Here is a 25,776-nt window from a genome sequence, read left to right on the forward strand (position 1 = left end):
CAACCGGTACAGTGGGTGAGACACTGGCTGGCACGGAGTGCTCCAGAGTTGGAGAGCTAATTCTCAGACTCACCAGCAGGAGGTGCTATGTTGGTGGATCTCACCATGTTTATGGATAGAGATGTTCATACAGCATTAAAAATGTTTTCCATTTTGGTTCCAGCCTGAAAGACTGGCATGAGCCTACAGAGTGGACACAGCAGAGCTTGGATTAGCAGCCTTTGAGCAAGGAGTCGCAAGCTGAATTTTGTGCCTGCTGCAGCGAGCGAGGAAGACACTAGTGCAGTAGCTCTAATTATCAAAATTATATTTTTCAACAGGCTGCTGCCATTGGATTTGTTTTATGGAGATTGCATGATGGTACAGGATGAACCTTCCTAGTCTGGCGCACTCAACCTCTGCAGCTGGAGCTCTCTGGTCTAGCAACATCTGTGGTCCTGCAAGACCAAAGATGTTGCGGGCACAGTGAAATTCAACCTGTACCAGCATTATTTATCATAAGGACCCTAATCAGAGTGTGTGCTCTTTCTCCCTCTCTTTTTCTCATTGAGGGCCATAATCAAAGCTCTTTCTCTCTCTCTCTCTTATATACACAGACTCCTGCCCCCACACATCCTGTATTTTGGCACATGCCACACATTTTAACATGATCCTATTTCCTATGAAATAGTGACAGAACTTTCATTGACTTTAATGGGAACATTACTATGATCTCTTCTGTCTTCAGTTATACCCATGCGCTTCTCTTGATATTGTAAAGTTATGAGTGCTGATTCTGACCCTACAGCGGGGTGGCCAACCGATTACGGACGAAGAGCCAAAATAGTGGTGGATACAGCACAAAGAGCAGAGGGGAAAAAAAGTTGTTGAGCCCAAAAAAAGGAAAAGCCCCAGCCACCACCGTTGGTGGAGCGGAGCAGGCATTGCCCTTTTAAGGTGGCCATTTGGAAGTCTACAGGGGATGGGGCAACTCCGGCTCTGTTTTTTTCAGACAAAAACACACTGCCCCTTTAAGAGCCACATGCGGCTCGTGAGCTGCAGGTTGGCCACCCGTGCCCTACGTGTTTTAAGAAGTAGAATTTTATTTTTACATTTTCCTTATTACTTAAGGGTGAAATTCATCAAAGTGAAGAGGGACTGCACAAAGTCCAATCCACCATCTGAGTCCCCATTCAATCCCAGCAATAAAGGAAGCAGGAAAACTAATGCAAATGGCACGTCTCTATCTGATGAACATCAGCCGAGGCAGATCAGCTGTTTTGGCTGTTACCATTAGATAGCTGCTTATCCATGATGCTTTGTCAGAGGCATAGCAAAGAGGGAGGGGGGGGGGGCAATTGCCCCCAGGTGCCACGCTAGGGGGGTGCAGGGCCAGCGTAGGAGCGATCGTACGCTGCACAGGCTCACCTGACACTTTGATCAGTGAGCCGGCAGCTGGGCCAAGTGCTGCCGTCCAGGAACGCACCGAGCAGAGGCAGCGGGCAGGAGCAGCCTCTTTTAAAAGTAAGATTAACTTGTCTGACCATTTCTTCTGTTTCTGCGGGAGAGGGAGAGGGGGAGGCGCTGGGTTGCTTAGCGCTGAAGGAGGAAGATTTAGTGGAGGGCTCAGGGGTTGCCCATCTCTGAAGGAGGGGGATTTGGTTGGGGGGGCTCTGGGGTTGCCAGTCTCTGAAGGAAGGGGATTTAGTTGGGAGAGGAGGGAGGGCTCTGTGGTTGCCTGTCTCTGAAGGAGGGGGATTTGGTTGTGGGAGGTGCTGGGGGTACCTGGCTCAGGCATCAGCTGGTAGAAAACCTGCCAGTCTCTAGCCGCAGGCCCTAGTCGGGCAGGCGAGGACCAAGGAACAGGGGGTGGGGGGCCAGAGGCGTGTAAAGTCAGGCAATGGCAGTGGGAGAGTACAAGTGGGAGGTAGATCTTGGGAGGAAGAGGTAGCTCAGGAACATTTTGGGGGGGGTGCGATAGTGTGTGGGTGGGGGGGCCTTAGGGCAAGAACAGCAGGGTGGGGGATCACGAGTCTGAGTGTTTGTGCCCCCCCAGCCGCACGTTTTGGGCACTTCTGTGATTCTGGGCTAGGAAAGCTGGGTCCACCCCAGAGCAGTGCCCAGCCAAGGTAAGGGACAACACATGTTAAAGACCCAGAGTAAAGTGATGGCTTGGCTGGTGGGGACGCGAGAAGAGCTTTGTCATTTGTGAACTCTGCCTGCAAGTGCTGGGAGCAGAGGTGTGGGGAGCCCCCTTCCCTGTATGCTAAATTGGCCAGTGACCTGCTGCCTGGCACCTGGTTCCCTACCCATTGACTTTCAGCCACTCACCCATCTGTCACTGGACTGCCTCACTCGATTTCATCCGGACACAAAGCGCTATCAAACAACTGATGGCACCATCCGCCCACTGGAATGGTACTAAGCCCGTGTGACCAAGGCAAGATTTGTCCTTGCCAGCCCTTGCTCTGCCCATTGGTAACACCCAGAGGGCTTTCCCGAGGAGGCGAACGTTGTTCCCATTTTACAGGTGGGGAAACTGAGGCACATTTTGGGCTGTGACATGTCTGAAGTCACATACCAGGCTGAACTAGAAGCTCAGTTTCCAGTGGTTCAGGGGCTGTCTACACAGGTAACAAAGATGTGAGTGCAGCACTGACGAGCATAACCTGCCTCGCTGCAATCTGACTAATATGGGGAACAACTGCAGGGTGGGGGGGCTTCAGCAATCATGCCCTGTCTAGCTCGTGTTGTGATCAAGCCACCCCTGCTCGCCCATGGTGCACCTCAGCTAATGGCAGCAAAGGCAGAGATGGATACCCGGCAGCCACCCCCTGCCTCTGCTTCTCTCATCCACTCAGCCCTGCCCCCAGGCTTGCTGAGGCCTGTGGGGGAATGCTTTGGACCTTGCCAGTTCACTCCCTTCACGCTGCAACACCAGCCTACAGGCACCATAGAGCCTGGCCCCTGGAACCCCACTGTGGGAGAAAACAGGGCCTGACCTAACCCCCAGTTCAAGGGATCCACTTGAGGGAGGGCCCTAGCACCAAAATCTCACTGATGTTAGGCCTTGCTAGGGGGCGCTGGCTCTGGTTCAGTCTCAGGACATGGGGCAGAGGCTGGCTCATGGAGGTATGGATGGGCTTTGGGGATCCATCCCGTCTAGGGGGCACCAGCCCCCATCTAACCCCATGCGGGCAGTATAGAATCACAGAACACTAGAGCTGGACGGGACCTCAAGAGGTCATCCGATCTAGTCCCCTGCCCTCCCAGCAGGACCAAGCACCCAGGGCTACTCAACACATGGCCCGGGGGCCGCATGCTGCCCATGGCCAGTTTGCGCCTCGCGGTGCAGTTTGGGTTCATGTGGGGATCAACACGAGGCCGGCGAGTGGGAGCCAAAACAAAAAAGTAGTCAGTGTAATGATCTTCTGTTGGCATGCGTTTTAGTAGTTAAATTCTTGGACTGTCATTGCTTATGAACAATGCTGTCACATGGGTAGAAAATGAGGAAATGTTGCATTTTATTAATATCAGCAGAACTGACTTAAATGGGGCCTCTGTGTTGTGTAGTCTTACCTTAATCTTTGTATTCATGCCTGTCAGTGTGGGAAAAGCTATTTGTATATATTTGCTTGCATAAGCAGCCACACTCAAGTTGAGGCCCTCAGCATGTTCTGTAAGTATCAGTGTGGCCCCTGGGGCTTCCAAAGTTGAGTTGCCCTAGCTCATCCCTGACAAGTGTCTGTCTAACCTGGTCTTAAATATCTCCAGTGATGGAGATTCCGCAACCCCCCTAAGCAATTTATTCCAGTGTTTAACCACCCTGACAGGCAGGAAGTTTTTCCTAATGTCCAGCCTAAACCTGCCTTACTGCAATTTAAGTCCATGGCTTCTCATCCTAACCTCAGAGGCCAAGGAGAACAATTTTTCCTCCTCCTTATGATACCCTTTTAGATACTTGAAAGCTACTCTCATGTCCCTTTTCGGTCTTCTCTTTTCCAAGGTAAACAAGGCCAATTCCTTCAGCCTTGCCTCATAGCTCATGTTTTCTAGACCTTTCATCATTTGTGTTGATCTTCTCTGGACTTTTTCCAGTTTCTCCATGTTTCCTGAAGTGTGGCGCCCAGAACTGGACACAATACTCCAGCTGGGGCCTAATGTAGATGACTCATTCCCTGCCTTGGGGATGTGAGACTGGGCGGGTTAATTTCCAATCCTCCTGTTCTTTTCCTAAGCCAGGAGGGCACAGTGGTTCTGATGGGGGCTCTGCAGGAAAGCAGCCCGCACTGCCCCCTGCCTGAAATCTTGTGCAGGTGTTAAACAGCTGTCCAGCCCACCCTAGAGGTGACTGCATTTCAGCATGCCTGAAGCAACACAGCACCAGCAATGGACAGGAGAATGGCTCCTGGGCATGGCTTGCTCATGACTGCTTCAGTCCCGTTGGATGGGCCTCAGCCTCTTTCCTTCCCCTCCCCTGCTTTGCAATGGGGCTGTAGACTCTGGGGAAGAAGGGTGGAGGCAGGCAGAGGCGTTTCCCTGCAGCAGATGTGGACACGTCTCTGTATTAATCATTCTGTCATTGAAGTTTTTAGCTTTGTATTGAGTCCTTTTACATGGAAACTTTGTATTGTGTCTTAGTGGAATAGTACCTACGACAAGTGAGGCAGAGACTGTCCCTGTGGGTTGAATGAGGTGGGAATGTATAAGGCAGAGGGTGAGCACCTCTGGGCAACTGCAAAGGTTGGAGAGGGGATGGAAGCCAGATCCAAGATCAATGAGCCCTGGGAAGTGGACCAACTGAAAGGAGACTGGACCTGTGGATGCCTTGGTGGTCAGCAGCAAGGGCCTGCTTTTGGAAGTCCCCTCTTTGGAGGTGAATGTGACAGCATTGAGACACCACCCAGAAGCAGGCACCACAGACACTAACTGCAGATTCATGGGACAGCTCTCACAGACCTTGCACGTGCATAAGATGATAGATCTGGGGGAGGTGTTGAGGGGGCAGTGGTGTAGCGGGGGGCGGCCGGAGGGGTCAGTTGTCCTGAGCACCATGCTAGGGAGGCACTAATTTAATCCCATTCTGCTCCCCCTGTAATCCCTCAGCTCACGTGCTCCTACTCTGCCTGCCACCGGCAGCTGGAGCCTCCTCCCTGCCTCTCTGCTCCAAGCCCGACCTTCCTCCATCTCCACTGGCAGGTTAGTGCATGCGGGAGCCCGGCCCCAAACTGTAGGGGGTGCGGAAAGGTGCGGTACAAGTTCCCCTCAGCTGTACACCAGCTTCGGGGCATGCCACATGGCAGCGGCGGGGACACACACAAATTTTTCCTTTGCCCCCGGCGCATAAGACCCTCGCTATGCCTCTGCACTTTGTTCTATGTACAAATAAATATAATGAAAAGTTGATTGTCTCTAGTCTAAATTCTTCCAGATATCTTTACTCTAATTGCCCTGTCTCCAAATGTTTGCCCTGCTTATGTTTGTGCCTTCATCTAATGGGCTGTAGTTGGCTGGTGTGTTCTGTGGCTGAAAGAGAGGGGCTGGAACACCACTTGCTAACCTCAGATTAGGCCTATTAAATGGGTGTGAATAAAACTCACAAGAGCCTTCTCTAGGCTGACAACCTCTATACCTCGGGACACATGAAAGGGGCAGGACTGGGGCAGCCAGGCCCACGTGCCCCCAGATAGTGCAATGCATGCCCACCAGCCCTCAGAGCCGGCTGGAGCATGCAGCAGGGCTCCAGTGGTTATTCTAAAGAGCCTGGGACTCTGGCCGCCGCCACTCCCACAATAGCAGCCTCAGGCCCTTTAGAATCGCCAAGCCCCTGGGCAACTGACCCTCCCACCCCGCTGTCAGGGGGAACCCCCCCCATACCTGCAGCCCCCTGGCCTGACTCCTGCACCCCTCCACACCCATCCCAACGCCTCTGTCCTGAGCCTCCCCTCATCATCCCCCAACCCTGGCTCCTACACTGCCCCACAAACCCAGCCCCCTGCCCTGAGCCCCTTTCCACACCCCCACCCAACTCCTGCACCCCTGCCAAGCTCTTGCCCTGACTCCTGCACACACACACCCCCCCCCCCCCCACTCACATACCTTCCAGGCACTGCTGCACCGCGCCGTGGGGGAGGGGCGGCAACGGGACAGTACCCCTGGGACATTTAAGTCACTTCGCCGTCTGGGGCCAACCCCTTCAGCCGGGGTCCCGCGCGCGAGGCGCTCAGCTCGGCAGGGCCGCTCTGCGCTCGGGAGCCCCCCCGCCTCCGCCGGCGCTGCAGAAGGAGGGGGCGCTGCCTGGGATGAGCCCGGCCCAGCCGCCCGGAGGAAGTCCCTGCTTTGGTTTGCCGGCAGCGGGTGCAGGGATGGGAAGTCAAGTGAAACCGAAATCAGCCGCTGGGGGAGGGGAGGCGCTGGTCGGGGCAGGAGCTGCCGCCGCTCGGCTCCGTGCCTCCCCTTCCCGCGGGCCGCCCGAGCCCGGCGCCCCCATGTCCCACAGGCGGGCGGCGCGGGGGAAGGCGGAGGCCGCCCCCGCCGAGAGACGCAGCCACAAGCGGCCCAGGAGCCAGGACGAGCCCCGGGCAGGCAGCAGCGGGGACTGCAGGCACCTGGAGCGGCACGAGCAGAAGCGGAAGAAGCGGGAGGTGCAGCAGATCCAGCAGATCCAGCACCTGGAGTCCTTGTAAGGGGGTCGGAGGGGAGCCCCGGGACAAACCCCGCTGTGGCTGGGCTGCCGCCAGTGCCCTCACCCGTTGCTGGCCCGTCACTGCAGAGATGGGGCCTGTCCAGCAGGCAGCTCCCCGTTTTTGCGGCTGGCTCTTGCTCCGGTGACAGGCTGAAGCTAGAGACCCGGCTGACGGGCTCGCCAGAGTGGGATCGGCGCGCCTGCTGGGCGTTTGCAAATAGATCCTGACGCTCTGCTGAACATGGCCCCTGGGAGGGCACTGGCAATCTGGATTGATACCGAGCGGCGGCATGTGTTCCTAGCTTTGGCCTTTATAGATCATCGCATAGGCCGATGATTGTGTTTTAGAAATGAAAATTACGGAGGGGTTGGAAAAGTCAGCGAGTTATGGGAATGGGACCATTTTATTGTGTGTCCACCTGCTTTTGACTCCCTTCGAATTCTGGCTGATCATTGCCAATGTGGTGCTTCAAAAGGCTGCTCTTTTTTTTTTTTTTTTTTTAGAGGAATGTTGCATGGAAATGCCCTCTGAAAATGTGCATGCATGTGTTGCAAAAACCATGTTCATGGGCTCCCAAATCTCTTCTGAAAGTAATGGATGTGCAGCCACCTATTCCGTACCGGTTACTTTTGTTCCTGACAGGAATAATCAGAGCAGGAGTTTAATTTACAAAATCTAGGAGGCCCAATCCCAAAAGATGCTTCTCACTTGTTCCTCTTTTGGAGGAATATCACTCAACTTCCAAAGTTATCTAAGTTCCCCCCAAAATCTGTGTCCCTAAACTTTTAGCATTGAAACTCATATGCATTAGAAATGCAGAAACATTACACTGGTGCTATAGTAGGAGGAAATACACTGAGGAGTCAGTCCCATAGCTTTTTCACTTCCTCGCACGAATAATATTTTTATGGGATCAGTTTGGGCATTGTAACACATAGGCTAGACTGTCGCTTTTGCAGCCGCTTTTGCAGAAAAACTTGCCAGCTGTCTACACTGGCCACTTTGAATTTGTGCAAGAACACTGAGGATCTAATGTAAGATTGTCAGTGTTCTTCCGCAAATATAATGACTCTCCCGTTCGGGAAAAAGCCCTCTTGCGCAAATGCTTTTGCGCAAAAGGGCCAGTGTAGACAGCTGAGAACCGTTTTGCGCAAAAAAGCCCCGATGGCGAAAATGGCGATTGGGGCTTTCTTGTGCAAAACCACGTCTAGATTGGCACGGACACTTTTCCGCAAAAGGTGCTTTTGCACAAAAGCGTCCGTGCCAATCTAGACACTCTTTTCCACAAATGCTTTTAACAGAAAAACTTTTCCTTTAAAAGCATTTGCAGAAAATCATGCCAGTCTAGACGCAGCCATTGTGTCTTACGGTTGGACATTGGCAGAGTGAGAGGTATACTCTGTGTCTGCTGTTGTGACTGTAGAGCAGCCTCTCTGGACACTGGGGCCAGGGGACTTGAAGGAAAGGGCAGACCATTAGCCAGTGTTTCACCTGCTGTGCTCAAGTCTTTTGGTGAGCACATTGTGCAGTTGCAGTGAGCTTTCAAAATATGACCCATTTTGCATATAAGTAGGTCTACGATTTGTTATTCTTGCTATACCCACCAGTTTCTCTGAGCATTTTACAAGAGGGAGCCAGTCTGTCCATTATCTGTATACTGATCCATTTAAAAATAGGTAAAAACATTTCTGTCACGCAAGCGCTTTTTAAAAAAAGTGTCCTTCCCCCAACTTCTTTTCTGACTTTGGTTTGTTTTGTAAGTGATGTTCCGAAGAAAGTGTGGGACCTGTAGTTTGGCAGCAAAGCACGATCAACAGGATCCATTTGGAAATGAAAAAATGTGCAATATAGAAGGCTTAAGATGTGCTGAACGATTCCTCTGATGCTGTAAAAATCAGCTTTTTTGGGTGGGAGACTGCTGACCCACAGAAAAATCAGTCAGGGGCCACACACAAGTAGGAAGCAAAAAAGAGAAACCAAACCCTCACTGACGTGGCCCCTGATTGAGAAGGAGAAAGACACTCCCCATATTCCCCTCACACACCAGAGCCTATGCGGGCCCAAGCTAGTAGATTTTGTGTGCTCCAATCCCATGGTGGGCCAGCGGGGGGACTGGAGTGCCAGCACAGGCTCCCCATTGCTAGGGTACAACTCTGAGCCTCAGGGGCCAGATCCAGGAAAACCGGGGGCTGGATGCAACCTTATATTTTCCACCCCTGCTGTAAAATATGTGTGTGCCTTAGTTTGTGAAAAGAGAGTTGAGTAGAGTGGAAATATCATGGGCTGCAATAATAATTTAATGTTAATTCCTTCACAATGGAAGTAGGGATTTCCTTCCATCATTACTCCCGATGATGCTCAAAGTAGGGATGTTAAATTTAGATTAATTAACTAATCAAATAGTTGATGGGATTTCCATCAACTATTCAATTAGTCGATAAGAGCGCCTCCACCTTTGAACTCTAGCAAGAGCCCTGCCAGGCTCTTGCTACAGTTCAAAGTGGAAGCCCTGCAGGGAGCGCTGGCCAGCAGAGGACTGCCTGTGGGACTTTTGCTTTTGAAATGTACAAAGCCCCAGTGAGACTCTTGTACATTTCAAAAGCAGAATTACAGCAGAACTGGCGCAAGCAGAGACTGCTTCAGTCCCCACTGGTGCCGTTTCCGCTGTGCCTCTACCTCCCCTGCCCCCCGCGGAGACAGTGCTGGGGAGAACTGGCTTTTAAGCCAGCTCCCTCCCCCCCCCCCAGTACTGGCTCCTGTTCCCCCACTTGCTGCCTCTCTCTGATAGAGGCAGCAAGGGTGGGGGAAGCTACTAGTCGCATCACTAGGTGACTATCCGATAAGCATATGCTTATCAGATAGTTGACTAGTCACTTACAGCCCTAGCTCAAAGTGTTGCTGTTGTTAAGAAGATGATCAAATAATGCCTTGGAATTAAACACTTATGTGTGCATTTTCTCCCCTGGTACACCCTGTATCTTCCAAAATATATTTTTCCCCCTGTAAGGACAAAAACAAGTCTCTCTGTCTACTATCAACAGTGATGATTCAACATGGCTGCAGAACAGCCTCTTGAGTCATCAACAAAATTATCATTGATCTGTTTTCAGATTAGTTACTGGTGATGTTGAAAGTACAAGAGAGAGAGTTTGATTATCCTATACTAGGATGAGCTTGTAGTCCTGGCAGTAAGAAAATTCTTTCTTTGACATTATCAATTGAGCATATTATTACTCTGTATTGGAGAAAATAAATATGGAGCAGCAAGATGTCATTTTCCTTATCATAGCTAGACTTTCAAGATGAGAGAGCTGTGAATATTTGGCAGCTAGTGCTCAAATGGATGCACAAAGCAGCATAATAGAGTTGTCATTTCCAAGCAAACATACAAAACAAAACATGTTTGCAAATTAGAGTGCATTGTGTGATTCACAGAAGACTCTTTTTTTTTGTTCTTTTTAGACTGATGCCCTACAAGCATCACCTCTCTGTTTGCAACCCTGTATTACACTGTGGCTTGCTATGCTTCTTAAGGAGTGTAATTAAATTAAACTTTCAGTTAAATATGTTTACATTGTATGAAATTCTCAATTTTAAAGCATTGAACGGCTTTGTTTTGCCCATGTATATACATCTGGAAAATAATATTAATACAACTATATTTTTATTATTTTATAGCTATGAGAAACCTCCTCCAGGGCTAATTAAGGTTAGTAAATTGTAATAAAAGTTTGGTATTTAAAAGAAACTTTAAACAATGGATGGAATACCAGATTCTTTAAAGTCAATGGGAGTTTTTCCATTGGGTTTGGGGGGGGGGGGGGAAGAGACCAGATTCAGTTTATCTGATTCCCTCCCTCCTTGTCATTAACATCACATTAAATTAGCCTCTGATCTTTTGTGGAATTCCTTTTACTAAATTCAAAGAGTCATAATTTAGAGTATGTCTAGACTACATGGCTCTGTCACCAGAACCATGTAGATTAGTTTACTAGACATACCCAAATGAAGTGGCGATTTAAATTAAAATGGCTGCTGCGCTGTGCTGATCAGCTGTTTGGCGGCACAGCGCAGTAGTCTGGACGCTCCACGGTCGACATCAAAGGCATTTGTTGACCGCCCCGCTATGCCTCGTGGCAATAGATCACCATATTCAGTTACAAACAAGAGAAAATAAAAGTTAAGTGTTTAATTCTTTTAATTTAAATCAGTTGCTGGACTAAATGGAACAGGAGGAAAGCAATTCAGCAAGAATATTCAGGATTGAGAAAAGTTAAGAGTAGCAAAAAAAGAAAAATGAATTAATGTTAGTAAAAAGGGTTAAAGGAATAAGTTATTTTATGAAAATACAGAAGGAAAGGAATATTAGGGAGAAAGTATGTACATTAGTAAAAAATGACATACCTATACACTGGGGTTATTTATTTTAAAATAAACTAGAAAAATAAGATTTTTATTTTGCTTACTTCTTCTATAGGAAGAGGAAACTAAACCAGAAGACTGTATCCCTGATGTACCAGGCAATGAACATGCCCGAGAATTCCTGGCTCATGCCCCAACTAAAGGACTCTGGATGCCATTGGGAAAAGAAGTCAAAGTTATGCAGTGTAAGTATGAGAAGCATCAAAATTTAATTGGGCCTTTTTCTTTTACAAATCTTTTTACTTCAGGCAAAAAATCTTGGAGATAAGTGACTATACACAATAAAAGATGAATTCCAGATATATGGGCTTCAAATTGATATAATAGTAGCCAGTATCCTGAAGGATTTTGTAGATTTGCAGATTGAATTTAATTGTTTGTTTCTCTTTGCTCCAAGTACGTAAAGATATTTTCCATGAATGTTTTTAATCTGTGGTGTTGTGAGCTGACTCAGAAATTCAGGTTGCTTCTGTTTTATTAAAGGTTGGAGATGTAAACGTTATGGACACAGAACAGGAGATAAAGAATGCCCATTCTTTATTAAAGGCAATCAGAAATTGGAACAATTCAGAGTAGTAAGTACAAATATTTTAGTACTCACTGGGAGAAGGGGCCTGGGCTGGCAGGGAGGGGAGGAAGGAGCAGGGGCCCAGGCTGGCGGAGGGGAGGGGAAAGGGAGAAGGGACCCGGGCTGGCATGGCCACAGTCCAGCCCTCCCTGGTGGCCAGGGGGAGAGAGACAGAGTTGTCTACCATCTGCGAGAAGGGGGTTGGCAAGCGCAGCAAACAGGGAGCATAGTCTCCTAGTAGTCTATAAAGAATTTTCCATTGTATCTGGTATCATATAGATGCTGAAAACTGACCATAATCCTCTTATTAGAGAAAAATGTTTCTCTTTATACACAGTGATTGTATGTATTACTAATGTGCAGAAAATTTATTCTTTAAAACGGAAGATAATAATTTGTGCGTGTAAGTTTTAGGAATGTGAAAGGTTAACTGGTTACTGGTGGGGGCTGGAGCAACTACCTGTCTGCTGCAATTAGGGGACTGGTCCAGTGCCATAGGGGGCCCGCTGTGACCAGGGTCCACTTTCATTGGGAGCAGCCTCTGTCCACAGGGAGCCCGGCTGCCCAGCAAGCAAGGGCTGTGCCAGTGGGGGCTGAGAACTGGCTGGTTAACTGATTAACCAGGATTTTACATCCCTGATAAATTTTCAATAAACTGTTCTAACCATTATATTTAATTAATCTTTTTCAATAGAGTTTTTGGTACATTGATATTTTAACAATGTTAAAATAATCAATGTTAATTTGCCCAGGTAACATCAAGAGATTTGGATTACCTCTGCGTGGAATGAATTTGGAGGCTCTGCCCTGAGGAGCCACAAGAAATTAGCAAAACAACAAGAAGTCTTTTGGCACTTCAAAGATTAAACACATTGATTTAGGCATAATCTTTCGTGGGCTGGAACCCACTTTGTCAGATGCATTCAGTTTGGCAGGCATTTATGCAGAGGTAAAGAGAAGTGTGTTACATTACTATGGGGAGGACCAGCCTTAATGAGGTCAGTTCAGTCCCGGGTGCGTGTGGCCCACTCCCAACAGATGATGAGAAGGTGTGAATACCATATAACAACTACATAAACTTGACACTATAAGACTGGGTCTGAATAGAGACTGGGAGTGGCTGACTACAGAAAGTAATTTCCCCTCTTTTGGGTATTCACATCTTCTCATCAGCTGTTGGAAGTGGGCCACACACTCCCTAAATGAATTGAGCTTCTTAGCACTGATCCTCCGCATAGTAATATAATATAGCCATCTTTGCTTGCGTATACATACCTACCAAACTGAAACTTCCATTTCAAGTTTCTGACAAAGTGGGCTCCAGCCCACAAAAGCTTATGCCCAGATAAATTTGTTAGTCTATAAGGTGCCACAGGACTCCTCGTTTTTGCTGAAACAGACTAATACGGCTACCCCTCTGTAACTTGTCACAACAAAGTAGGAAGATGTTTAGAGAGTGAATGATGCAGAAATTTTATGGGATTTAAGTATTGGTGCTTAGTACCTATTCTTTGGGTTAATGTGCAGGTGTCTTTGCAGTATAGCATAATCATAGAAATAGTGGCAGAGAAAAAATTAGATTGTTTTTATTATCAGAGGGCCTAGGGATGCTATTTATGACTCAGAAACCCATTGTGTATGGGGCTGTATAAACACCTGAGCCCAAGAATTTAGACAAAAGACAATACAGGACACAATAGAGATAGTTGAGGAGTATAAAGAAATAATGAGACTATATTGTTCAATATGGAAGGCAGTGGTTTCAGCGCAGTGTACTATAGTCAGGGTGTTTGAGTCATTGCAGAAAAAGCGTATTTTGCGGGAGGATCATGAGGAAGTTTTGCATGTGGAGCATGTCGTAAGCATGAGAGGCAGCATGGGAGAAAGGAGTGTTGTGTTTTTTTGCATATTTAATAAGTGGTCTAAGCATTGTGAGCCAATCACAGATGGGAACTTGATATCTCAACAGTGAATGGGAGATGATAGAATTGGGGTAGAAGACAGTCTTGAAAGGGAAGGCAAGCAGCTTGTGTTTGATGCAGTATAAAAGAAGGAGCCAGTGGAGAGAGGCAGAGAGAGGAGAATGAACTTGGCTACAGCAGCAAGTGGGACAAGATTGCCTTTGTCAAGGTCAGTGGAAAGGATGTTGCAGTAAGCAAGATTTGAGATAAAACAGCCAGGACAAGAATTGTTGTTGTGTGGCTGGATCAGAAAAGTCATGACTTAGAGATGTCAGGCAAAAAGAATCTACAAGATTTAGATATTGCATGGATATAAGGACCTATTCAGTGTGGGTGTGACTGTATAGTTGAGAGCACGGTTAACTGATGAGCCTGGGATCATCGGTTAACCCTCTCAATGACACACAACACCTCCTCCCCCACCTCTATAACTTTTAAGCTGGCTTTCCCCACCTGCCAGCTCTGCGGAACCACCTCCCACTGCCCCCACTGCCTCCCATAGAGGCAGCAGAGGGGTGGGGCAAGAGCCGGTGCTCGCAGGGAGCCCCTGTGCTGCTGCTCCTCAGACAGAGGCAGCAGTGGGGAAGGAGGGGCAAGTGGGAGCCAGTATACATGGGGAGTTGGCTTCTGCGGAGTCACCTCTGCCCCACCCCCGCCCTCCATGAGGCTCCTACAGAAGCAGCTAGCTGCGTGGAGCAGGGGAGCTGAGAGCCAGTGCTCATAGGGAGTTGGCTTTGGAGCTGGTTCCCTGTGCATACGGGCTCCTGCCGAGCTGACTGCCGCCTCTGCTTCTGATACAGAGGCAACAAAGAAGGGGGGAAATGGGAGCCTGGTGTTCACGAGAAGCTGTCTTAAAAGCTGCCTCCCCCACACACGTGTAAACATGTATGATGCCCAGGCTGTGGTTCTGAACTCGCAGGCCGGATGGTAATGTTGTCTCCAGTATTTGAAAAATGAAGAAATGGAGTGGGAAGGTTCAAATGTGTTATAGAGGCATAGTTAAGATTTTATTTTCAGGACTTCAGCAGCAGCTCTAATTTATTTATAAACATTTTGTCTTATATCACCATAATATTTGAATACCTGAAGAATCAGTTGTAGGAAGAGAAGTCTTGTGGGCAAGGACAGTCCTAGGCAGTCAGCAGTATGATCTTCAGATTAGAAATGCATAAACCTTACCTGATGCCAAAAATCAGTCCAAGTTTGCTAAAAGGTTTTCAACAATGTCAGCGCATCCTTGTGAATTGAGAGCTCACTGAGTACTAATTGGGATTCTTCCATTGGAATAAGTTTATTGTTAGGTTGGATTTTTTTAATGGTAGAAAACTGTCATGAATACTAGTGCCAGTAGTTGTCTTTTTTACTGATACTGGGTTTTCCCCTTCCTTTTTTCCAAAGGCGCATGAAGATCCCATGTATGATGTAATAAGGGAAAATAAGCGCCATGAAAAGGAAATGAGGTAAGTGTATCTCTGTAGTAAATTATTTTTAATGTAAATCTTTCATTTGATTTTATGCTATCAAAATAAGATCATATAGGCAAAATTTCTTTCAGGCTATGTCTACACTTGCAGCTTCTTGCGCGAGAAATATGCAAATGAGGCTAAGCATGGAATATTACCGAGCCTCATTTGCATACCTAATGAGCCGCCATTTTTGCAGAAGAGGCTCTTGCGCCAGAAGGAGCTGTCTACACTGCCCCTTCTTGCGCAACAAAAACCCTCTTGCGCAATAACACTACGCCGATTATTTTCAGGAATAACCTTATTAGGTATGCAAATGAGGCTCAGCGATATTCCATGCTTAGCCTCATTTGCATATTTCTCACACAAGAAGCCACGAGTGTAGACATAGCCTCACTGTTCAGCTCACCACTTCCAAATAAAAGTTGGTTTTTTTGTGTGTGTTAAGCTTTATATTTTAATAAATAGCTAATGCCAAAGCAGAGGTGTCATTTCTCCCTTTTTAATAAATACTTATTTTATTTTCTGGTCATAAATTTAAGTGATTTATATTCAATGATTCCTAGAACTGTATGTTCAAAAAGGAGACGTTCCTTTTTGCCAACAGTTTCAAACCTGGAAGTCTCCTAAATTTATTTTTTTACATCTTTAATAAAAATTGTCTGATTTTCAGAGGTCCTGAGCACTTAGAACTCCAGTGGACTTTAGTGATATTTCTCAGTTCTTGAATCCAGATTGATTTTATTTTAGACACCTCAGCCCTGGTCTATATTGGGGAGTTATTTCGAAGTAACCCCCCTTGTGTCGAAATAATAAGTGGAGCGTCCACACTACCATTTTGAAATAACAGGCTAGTTATTTCAAAACCTGTACTCCTGGTTTCCTCAGGGAATAACACTTATTTCAGAATTGTTACTTTGAAATAGCATTAGTGTGGACAATTCAGTGCTGCTAATTCAAAATAAGTGGCCTACAGAGACCTCTCACAGCTGCATTTCTGATTGCTCTGGCTACACTTGGCATCTCCACTGCTCCCCTTCTCCTGCAGAGCTTGAAATTCCAGGCTGCAGGAAAAGGACTTGTGCCACGTGGCTAGCCCTGTGCCACACAGCAGCATCCCAGGTAGCCACGAGCGACCCCAATGCTCCCTCAGTCTGCCAACACTCCTTCTGCTCCCTTGGCTGCTACTGGCCAGAGATGCAGGAAAGCTCTAGTGTGGACAAGTGCAGAGATCCTGGACTTCATCGCGGTCTGGGAGGAGGAGACCAACTTCCAGGATCTCCATACCAGGAAAAGGAATGCGGACATGTTCAGCCAGATCACTGCCAGCCTGGCTGACAAAGGCCACAACTGGACCCTGGACCAGGTGCACGTGAAGGTGAAGGAAGGATCTCTGGCAGGCCTATCACAAGGCCAAGGAGCAGAGCGAATGCTCTGGGGTGGCACCATACAGCTGTCGGTACTTTGACCAGCTGGATGCTATCTTGGAAGGAGGGCCAGTCACCTCCACCCCCTTTGTGATGGAGTCTGTCCAGGACACACCTGGCATCCTGGATTCAAAGGAGCAGCTGCAGGGAGCCTGGAGTCAGCTGGGGACTATTACTGGCCTAAACCTCAACACAGGAATACACCACGCACAGGTGGCCCACGGAAATAGCCAGCTAGCTAGACTCTTGCTGCTATACTCCCGATGATGACAATGGGTCAACCAACTTCTCACACACTAATACCAAACAGACAGACTTGGGTAGACAGAAAAGACAACAGGTTAGCTCCACACGATCCGGTAGGTACGAACCCACAGAAAGAATGAACCTGAACTTCTCAGAACCAAAGGGTTTATTGCCTCAAAGGCGGGAAAAACTGCAGAGGGCTGAGTGCACTTATTGGTGACGTGTGCACATCGGTTACCTAGGGTGGTATGCAAATCTAAAGTGCCAAGTGCATAACAGGTGGTGTGCATAGCCTTAGTGTGTCATGTGCACACTGTTAGAATGGGGTATGCAGACTAGTAATGAGTGCAAAGCGTACATTAGGCAGGAAATCTGAGGCCAGAAACCCTAATCTTTGCCTCTTCACCTAAAATGGAACCCATTTATGACTCCATTTTGTATTTACCACCACATCACAATACATATTCAAAACCCATGGTAACACAGTGTAGCCTGAGTCCTCCATGATCCCGGGATCTATGGCTCTGAAATGTAAAAGAACCCCTGCTGGGGACTCTTATGCATTTAAAAGAAAGCACCCACATGCAGCCCAGAGTCAGCAGGACTTTCCACTGGCCCCAGGCTATACAGGGAGTTCCACATTCCTCCTTTGAAATATATAAGGAGGAATGTACAGCAGGGGCTCTTGTACATTTCAAAGCAGGAATGCCTATAGACTAGTCAAAAAACTATCCGATAAGCAAATGCTTATCAGATAGTCGACTAGTCAACTAGTCTTTAACATCCTTAACGCTGATAGTGCAGTCAGGGAAAAAAGTGCCAGTATGCATCTTTCAGAACAAGTAGGAGTTCCAAAAAATACGGGCATCATGCGCCTTCCCCAAGCAGCCAACGTTGATGTTGGTGAAGTGTCCCTTGTAATCCACAACGGCTTGCAGCACCATAGAGAAGTACCCCTTTCTGTTTACATAGTCTGATACATGGTGGTCAGGGGCCAGGATGAGGATGTAAGTGTCATCTATGGGCCCCCCTTGCAGTTCGGGAAACCTATCCTAGCAAAACTATCCATGATGAGGTCCACGTTGCCCAGAGTGACAGTGTTCTGTGGCAGCACATGGTTGATGGCCTTCACTACTTGTATGAACACGGCCCTAACTCTGGATTTCCCCACGCCAAATTGGTCCCCGATAGAGTGGTAGCTGTCTGACGTAGCAAGTTTCCACAGAGTGATGGCCACACACTTCTGCGCGGGGATGGCAGGTCACAGTCGGATGTCCTGTCGCCTCAGGGCAGGGGGCAAGCCACTCACAGAGCTCCAGGATGGTGTTCTTCTGTATGCAGAAGTTTTGGAGCCACTGCTGGTTGTTCCATCGCCACAGGACAATGCGGTCCCACCAGTCCAAACTTTCTCCTTCCACCAGAAGCGGCATTCCACAGTGTCTAGGAGATTGAAGGGCATGTGCAGGAGCAGAAGTGCCAGGACTTGGATGATTAGAGCCTGCGGTCCGGGCTGATCCTCATTCAAAGTGCCCACATGCTACTCCAGCAGGAAGTACTGCACCATGAGGTGCAGTACAAGGCCCATGAGCCTGGAACTGCTTTGCAGCAGCTCTGGCTCCGTGCTTTGAGTGCTATGGCATCCACAAGGGCAACCAAGGCACACTGCATCCATTTTGTGTCCCATGACAGCTGAGGCAGTGGAGGGGCGGAGTATGAGACACAGCCATAGGGAGGAGCCCCTGAAAGCACGCATCACAGCTTGCCTGCCCAAGCAGCCACAGGAAGTGTCCACCCTCTTGGTGCCCTCCCCGGAGTGCTTCCGGGGGCTCTAAGTCTGAGGCAGGCTCCAATCAGCATGAAGCTATTTTGAAATAGTTCTGACTAATTTTGATGCTCCCTTGTAGTGTGGACATGCTATATCAATTTTGTTATTTTGAGAGTTATTTCAAATTTAGTTATTTAGAAATAATTTCCTAGTGTAGGCATGCCCTCAATAAGGATATAGGAAGCTAGCTATGGGCACCTATGATTGAAAAATGTGCCTTTTATTCCTAATATTGGTTATCCAATAAATATGGCAGCAGCATTTAATTCTCTTTCTTGTTCCTTGCAATGAGCGGAGTCCCTGATGAGCAGGGCTCGCTGATCCCAGCAAGCCCCGCTCGCCAATCACGCTGTCCGGCGTTCTGCGCATGCGCAGATCGCCCGAACCCAGCTCTTCCAGGATGTAATGTGCTCGCCACGGGTGAGTAGATTACATAGATTGTTGAGCCCTACTGTTGAGCAATGTACAAGCGAGATTTGGAGAAAGGGCGCAGTGTAGTTGTAAGTCACCAGGTTCATGTGTTTAAAAACGTACATACCACGTTGAAATAGATTATTGCCAAATAGAAGTAATCAAGCAAGCAAGGAGGCTTTCCTTAGCAATTAAAAATTCATCCAAACATGGAATTGAATGGGGAGGGGGTTGCCTCAGAAACTGTTTTGCTAAAAGAAAACCTGCTTTTTGTGTCATTGATACCAGTGATTTCACCCTCTCCATCATTGTCTCAGAACCTCATAACTTCAGCTCCAGATTCATCTGCATGTCAGTTAGTAGTACTGTATCTATAGTAATAAAAGGGTCCAGGAGCATACTAATAGCTGTTGTTTCTAAAATAAAGACATCAAATAACTGCTTTTGCTGGATAGTAGTAGACCTCCTTATTTACGAACCCAACCACAAGATAGAAAAACCCACGAGTGGAGCAAATGCCTGGCTGAACACAGGAGCATGGTATCTGCCTTAGAAATCCATAAGTTGGACTCTGACTGAACATTGAAAGTAGTGATTGGCAGAGCCAAGGATACTCCCCCAAGAGAACCTGATGACCTGTTCTCACAAGTCTAGTACATTGTTCATTTTTTGGGTGGTAGGTGAGTTATTACTGCTGCACGTATATAGAGAGAAAGGATTTGCTTTCCCATTAATGTTTGTGTATTTAGGATACAGCAATTGAAGCAACTGCTGGAAGATTCTACTTCAGATGAAGATGGAAGTAGTGGCAGCTCCAGTTCCTCAGAATGTAAAGAGAAACAGAAGAAGAAGAAAAAGAAGGAGAAAAAGAAAAAAGAAAAAAAGAAGAAAAAGAAAAGAAAGCATAAATCTTCTAAATTAAATGAGAAGTCAGAGTGATTGACAGCAATCATCTGCTGTGTGTTTCTTGACCCCAGATTGTGAACTGTAAGAACACATCCAAAGAATGAGGAAGAAACAACCAAAAAAGGGCTTTGTAAGCGAACATACACATGGGTACATCTAATATCCCATTTGTGCCATCCTTTTCTGCCTCCCTGCAGTGGTGCATCAAGCAAGGGATGAGCTCAGTTATGGCTCATTAACAAGGAATTATTTTTCTTTTGCATAGCTATGTTCTGTGAAAGACAGGCTGATTATCTAACCTGATGGCTGATAAGAGTGAGGTTTTATTTGCCACCTGTTAAACAGCCAGAAAAACAGCCACCACCTAAAGGACTGTTTACAGGGTACAGTTGAGCCCTGTAGTTTACACCATAAAACAACTGCACACAAAGCTTCACTATAATGGGAATTGCAGTTTGTACTGTGCAAAGCATTGAAACATTTTAGGACTTCCTGTTTACAGCAAACAACATTGAACATTATGTCCAAGCTAAGCATAATCAGGCTGTACTGTATCTTCCCTGCATGTTGATGTTCTCTGAGATCATCACAGTTGGCAGCTAGAAGGCTTTAAAATGTGTAAGATAAGGAGAAAACTATTAATGTTAATGAAGGGGTTTTACTTTAAAACAAAAAATGTATTGTTAGCAGGATTCATTTTTATTTATTTGAACTGAAGCATAGCTCAGTTCTGTAATTTCAACATTACTTCTGAGCCTCACTCTGCAACATTAGCCACCATCTATTCATTAAAACTAATCCTCTGAACTACAGAACTGGGCTTCAACTGTGAAAATCTCTTGGTAACTAATAATTAAAAAACCCACTGATTAAAAACTCATTGTAGTTGCTTTGAAAGGAGTTTTCATGTTTGAAACGGAATGGATAATAATGTTATGAGCATCATTCACTAAGTTGTACCGATACATGTTTGTTTTTAAAAAGGTTTGGGGAAGTAACTTTATATGTTACATAGTTAGTAAAATATTTAATGCAGTAATATTTTGTGAATCGTGAATATGGAAAAATATAAAGAATATTCTAGTATCAATATATGGAAGGAATCCCAATTGTTTTGCAAGTATATGCACATAGTATGACAGAAATGCAGCAAAGTAAAAGCAGTGTGGAAGAAGGGAAACTTTCCTCAAGGACATGAGGATAACAGCCTACTTTTACAAAGAGGTCCATTCATTAAAATCTGAGCATACACAAGGCAATTGGGCTGTCAAGGTAACCCTAAAACTAGCCCCCCCAGGGCTTACACTAAGCAGCTATCACATAGTAAAGCTACAACTGCCTTGTCTTTGGTAAGTACGAAATCCTGACAGTGTTGGCTTTAGTGATGGCTAGATGTCCCCCTGGCATTATAATACAGGTTAAAAATTCACTTTTCTGTCAAATTAGCAGGAAAGCTCTCTCTGCCTATAATGAAGGGAAGGAGATCAGAATGGTGACCTTTTAACAAAATTTTTTTTTAGCCTTCCTGCATAATTTTCAGATATTAGAATTAATTGTCTAAACAATCTGAATAAATATTGAGAGGGGAATTTCACTAAGTAGATCAAGTCTGCATCAGAGCATCCAGTTGCTTGCTTACTTGTAGCACAGTTGCGGAAAGGTAGATTTGAGAAGCAACTACACCACACACAAGGTTCTGGGAGAGATCTTGTAACAATTCCATAGATTTCTACCACTGGCTACAGCAAAGCCAACCTTTAAAAGGTAACAAATCTCCTGAAAACCATATTAAAGTTGCTTTATAAAACTTCATCTCCTTTATAAATTCATCCCATCAGCTGGTGCTGATTTCTTTTCTTCCACTATAAGGATTAAACTTTCTTAAACATTTAGTTTTAATATATTTCCTTAAAATATTTTAGATTTTAACCTAACTACACTCTTTGGCGACATCTACACTGTAGGCTTCTTGCACAAGTGTATCCACACTGCTATATGCTTTTGTGCAAAAGATGTGCTTTTGTGCAAGAGAGCATCCACACTGTCATGGATGCTCCTGTGCAAGAAAGCTCTGATGGCCATTCACAGAATGGCCATCAGAGCACCTGTACTTTTCCCAATAGGGGTTTCTTGCGCACAAAACCCCTGGTGTCCATCCACACACGCCTTTTTGTGCAAAAAGGCTTATTCCTTGTAGAAAGAGGAATAACTCTTGCATAAAAAGCCCTGTCTTCTGATGATCTACTGTACTTTTTCTTACTCAAAAATGCGCTTGTATTGTGGACACTGAGTTTCTGTGCAAGAACAGCTGTTTTTGTGCAAAAATTCTGCAGTGTGGATGTAGTCTTTTTTTTTTTTTTTTTACATTTGGCCATATAGCAGCAGAATAATTAGTTATTGTTCTATAGGCAATGAGACTGTTCTCCCTTTCTCACACTGTAACACTAGTGATTGAAAAGAAGTCTCAGTAAGCAAACAATTGTTACTAGGAATCAACGGGTGGTAGTTTATAATGTGACTTCTCCCAAGATGTGTTGTCAGGCCATTGCTATTTACAGTTTTAATCCATGATCATAAGCTAAAGGAAAGTCAGTATGACACTGTTAAAAAAAAAAAAAAGATTCTGTGATGCATTAACAGGAATGTTGTGAGTAAGATGTGAGAAGTCATTCTTCTACTCTATGCTGATTAAGCCTTAGAGTATTGTGTCCAGTTCTGGGTACCACATTTCAAGAAAGACGTGGAGAAATTGGAGGTGGTCCAGAGCAGAGCAACATAAATGATTAAGGTCTAGAAAACATGAGCGATGAAGACTGAAAGAATTGGGCTTATTTAGTTTAGAAAAGAGCAGTCAGAGGGGACATAACTGTTTTCAAGTATCTAAAAGTGTTACAAGGAGGGGAGAAAAAAAATGTTCTCCTTGGCCTCTGATGATAGGACAAGAAGCAATGGGCTTAAATTGCAGCAAGGGAGATTTAGGTTGGACATTAGGAAAAACTTCCTGTCAGGGTGGTTAAACATGGGAATTACATGCCAAGAGAGGTTGTGGAGCAGGTTAAATAGGCATTTGTCAGGGATGATGTAGAACAGGCTACTCCACGTTGGGAGCCCTGGGGGGGCCACAACTTAAGGGTGGTTGAATATACATTGAAATGGATTCCTTCACGTTGTATTCGTTCTCATCAAAGATTAAACCTTAAGCCCCCAGTGCTGGGCCCAAATGTGGCCACTGTAAGCCGGTCTGTACCGCTTAGGCTCTGCCCACAAGGCTAAGCAGCCAGCACTTCCCACAATGCCCCACTCCTCCCAGCACCTCTTTGCTGGGGGCTAGAAATACTGACACCATGTACCTGTGTGTTCCAACCAACTCATCCACTTGCGTCTTTCAGTGCTCACCCTGCCTGGGATATGGCTTGCTGTTGTGGAGCATATTCCAAATGAGGCCCTGTGCAAAGGACTCCACCCATGGGCCATGTGTTGAACCCTGCATAAACCCAAACTGGCCTATGGGCCACAAACATGGGGCCTGCGTGTTGAGTAACCCTGCTCTAGAAGGTGCTTGGTCCTGCGGGGAGGGTAGTGGACTGGACTCAATAGCCTCACGGTCCCTTCCTGTTCTAGTATATTAGAATGTTAACATCAAAATGTAATGTACAAGGTTGTCTAATTCAGTCATGTCTGGCACAAGGCAGGAATTCCTGCATTAGGTGCTCTGGTTTGGTATGCAGGTCAGAATAGATAAGTTACATAGCCTGAAAGGAGGCCAAGCAAGAACAAAACAATTAAACTGTTCCATAAAGTGTTAAACTGAGCAACCGTCATCTGAGATTAACTATTTACTTAAGGCACATAATTTCAGTGTCTAAATTACCAAGATAATAAATTTCTTTCCTCCAGTGCATGTAGATTCTGGTTTTATCAGGTTACAGTAAATGCTAGTATTCTGAAACTTTCACATGACTAGACAAATCAAGAGAACTGTAGCTATAACATGTCTACCACGCCATAGCTATGACAGGAGTCATTTTAGCAAGTTACTTGGGTCTGATCCGCTAAAAATTTCTCTTCCTAAACAGTTCGGCACTACCACGGAATTCTAGAGACAAAAGATCCTTGGAGGAGGGGTATGTAGGTTCTGTATGCACTCACAAGTCAGTGCTGTTAAATTATTGTTATTACAGGCAGTCCCCGGGTTACGTACAAGATAAGAACAAACCTACAGTCCCTAAGTTGAATTTGTATGTAAGTCAGAACTGGCATCCAGATTCAGCCGCTGCTGAAACTGACCAGAGGCTGACTACAGGAAGCCCGAGGCAGAGTTGCTCTGCCCTCGGCTTCCTGGAATCAGCCGCTGATCAGTTTCAACATCAGCTGAATCTGGACGCCTGGGACAGAGCAGTTGGGGCGCTGCCGGATAGGTCCCCGCAGCGCTGCACCCCAGCAGCTCTACCCCAGGTGTCCCCAAGTCAGCCGCTGCTGAAACTGATCAGCGGCTGATTCCAGGAAGCCCAGGGCAGAGCAACTCTACCTCTGTCTTGGTAATTTAGACACTGAAATTATGTGCCTTAAGTAAATAGTTAATCTCAGAAGACGGTTGCTCAGTTTAACACTTTATGGAACAGTTTAATTGTTTTGTTCCTGTAGTCAGCCGCTGGTCAGTTTCAGCAGCAGCTGACTTGGGGACACCTGGGGTAGAGCAGCTGAGGTGCATCCCCGCAGCGCTGAGGTGCAGCGCTGCAGGGACCTACCCGGCAGCGCCCCAGCTGCTCTACCCCAGGCGTTGTCGGCAAGAAGAGTCTGGTCTGCTGGGGGGGGGGGGGGGGGTGCGCACTAGCTGCGCCCCTTCTCCCCCTCCCCCAGCAGACCAGGGAGATGCAGCTGGCGGGACCACGGAGACGCGCCCCGTCCTGCCCGCATCCTCCATGGCTTTGCTCTGTGTCTCCTTGGTCTGCTGGGGCCCTCCCCCCCAGCAGACCAGGGAGACGCAGAGCAGCTTCTCTCGCCCCGGAGGATACGGGCGGCAGGACCGCATCTGGGCCACCCGTTGCTCGCGTCCTCTGGGGCGAGAAAAGCCCCGTTCGTAACTGCGGATCTGACAAGTCAGATCCGCGTAACTCGGGGACTGCCTGTACAGTCATTGTTAAATATCCAATAATTCAATAGTTGATTAACCTAATTAATTCTTAACCGTTACTCGACTACTCTATAGTTCCTGGAGGGCAAGGCCAAGCAGCCAGGGTATTCCAACCCTACTGTCAAGGAGTCCTCTGCCATTCTGCATTGCTTCCTCCAGATCAGAGGCAGCAGTGCAAGGTGCAAGGCAGGAGCTGGTCCACAAGGGGAACCAGTTCAAAACAGTTCCTGTCTAAGGCACAGGGTGTTGAGCTCTTGGACCCAGTATGAGCCGGAACGGAGCTGGGCTGCCTGCCAGCCTGGTTCCTAATACACTTTAAATTCAGAGCCACAGTAGGGGTAGGTCCCAGACCCAGTGTTAGCTGGTGGCCAGGGTAATGATAGGGCTCACAGACCACTCACACCCGAGTCTTTAACTGCTAGGACAGAGTCCCTTCACAGCAGGCAGCCAGAGAGGCTGACGGGTGCCCTAAGAGTCTGCCCTGTGGAGGCGGCCCTACTTAACGCTCAGCTCTTCCTGCGTTTACCCCGGCCACGGCAAGATGGCCAAACTGGCTATGGTTCTTTTTGATTGTTTGGTTCTGTTACAGCAACTGGAGAAGTTAAAGCTTAAACAGTTACTATTTTATTGTTACAAGGCAAGCTTAGCTGTTAAATGTTACTGCTGTGTTACAGATAACACAGCCACTACAAAGACAAGACAGAAAAAATACAATAAATTAATAGAAGTCACTTAAAGGTACCATGGA

At 46.8% G+C, this 25,776-nt stretch overlaps 2 protein-coding genes across 4 annotated transcripts in view; one reads left to right on the top strand and one right to left on the bottom strand.

Moving 5' to 3' along the window:
• FKBP9 (FKBP prolyl isomerase 9) overlaps positions 1-6,222 on the bottom strand; it is a 53,250-nt gene extending 47,028 nt beyond the window's left edge. Inside the window, exon 1 of the mRNA XM_075921772.2 lies at positions 6,079-6,222. Coding sequence (XP_075777887.2) covers positions 6,079-6,143 — 65 coding nt within the window. The 5' untranslated portion in view covers positions 6,144-6,222. The remainder of the gene's footprint in view (positions 1-6,078) is intronic.
• A 45-nt stretch (positions 6,223-6,267) lies between these two features.
• Positions 6,268-24,222, top strand: RP9 (RP9 pre-mRNA splicing factor). Of its 3 annotated transcripts, none has more exons than XM_089776555.1 (6): positions 6,268-6,661; positions 10,344-10,374; positions 11,143-11,272; positions 11,571-11,662; positions 15,015-15,076; positions 18,870-19,729. In XM_089776555.1, exons 1-6 carry the CDS (start codon positions 6,282-6,284, stop codon positions 19,003-19,005), a joined length of 831 nt encoding a protein of 276 aa, XP_089632681.1. In that variant the 5' UTR covers positions 6,268-6,281; the 3' UTR covers positions 19,006-19,729. The 3 variants fall into 3 exon arrangements, with proteins under 3 accessions (XP_089632681.1, XP_089632682.1, XP_006124184.3); XM_089776556.1 differs by lacking the exon at positions 18,870-19,729 and adding an exon at positions 23,284-24,222 and having other exon boundaries at positions 6,275-6,661; XM_006124122.4 differs by lacking the exon at positions 18,870-19,729 and adding an exon at positions 19,738-20,933 and having other exon boundaries at positions 6,280-6,661.
• The last annotated feature ends 1,554 nt before the right edge of the window (positions 24,223-25,776 follow it).

Source organism: Pelodiscus sinensis, chromosome 2, assembly GCF_052426305.1.
Source record: "Pelodiscus sinensis isolate ZL-2025 chromosome 2, ASM5242630v1, whole genome shotgun sequence".
NCBI lineage: Eukaryota > Metazoa > Chordata > Testudines > Trionychidae > Pelodiscus > Pelodiscus sinensis.

Excerpts from the sequence above, each read along its gene's own strand:
- RP9 (XM_006124122.4), top strand. The coding sequence starts at position 6,282 with ATGAGCCCGGCCCAGCCGCCCGGAGGAAGTCCCTGCTTTGGTTTGCCG. Across the intron at positions 11,663-15,014 it reads AATTGGAACAATTCAGAGTA|GCGCATGAAGATCCCATGTA; the intron begins GTAAGTACAAAT and ends TTTTTTCCAAAG. Across the intron at positions 15,077-19,737 it reads CGCCATGAAAAGGAAATGAG|GATACAGCAATTGAAGCAAC; the intron begins GTAAGTGTATCT and ends TTGTGTATTTAG.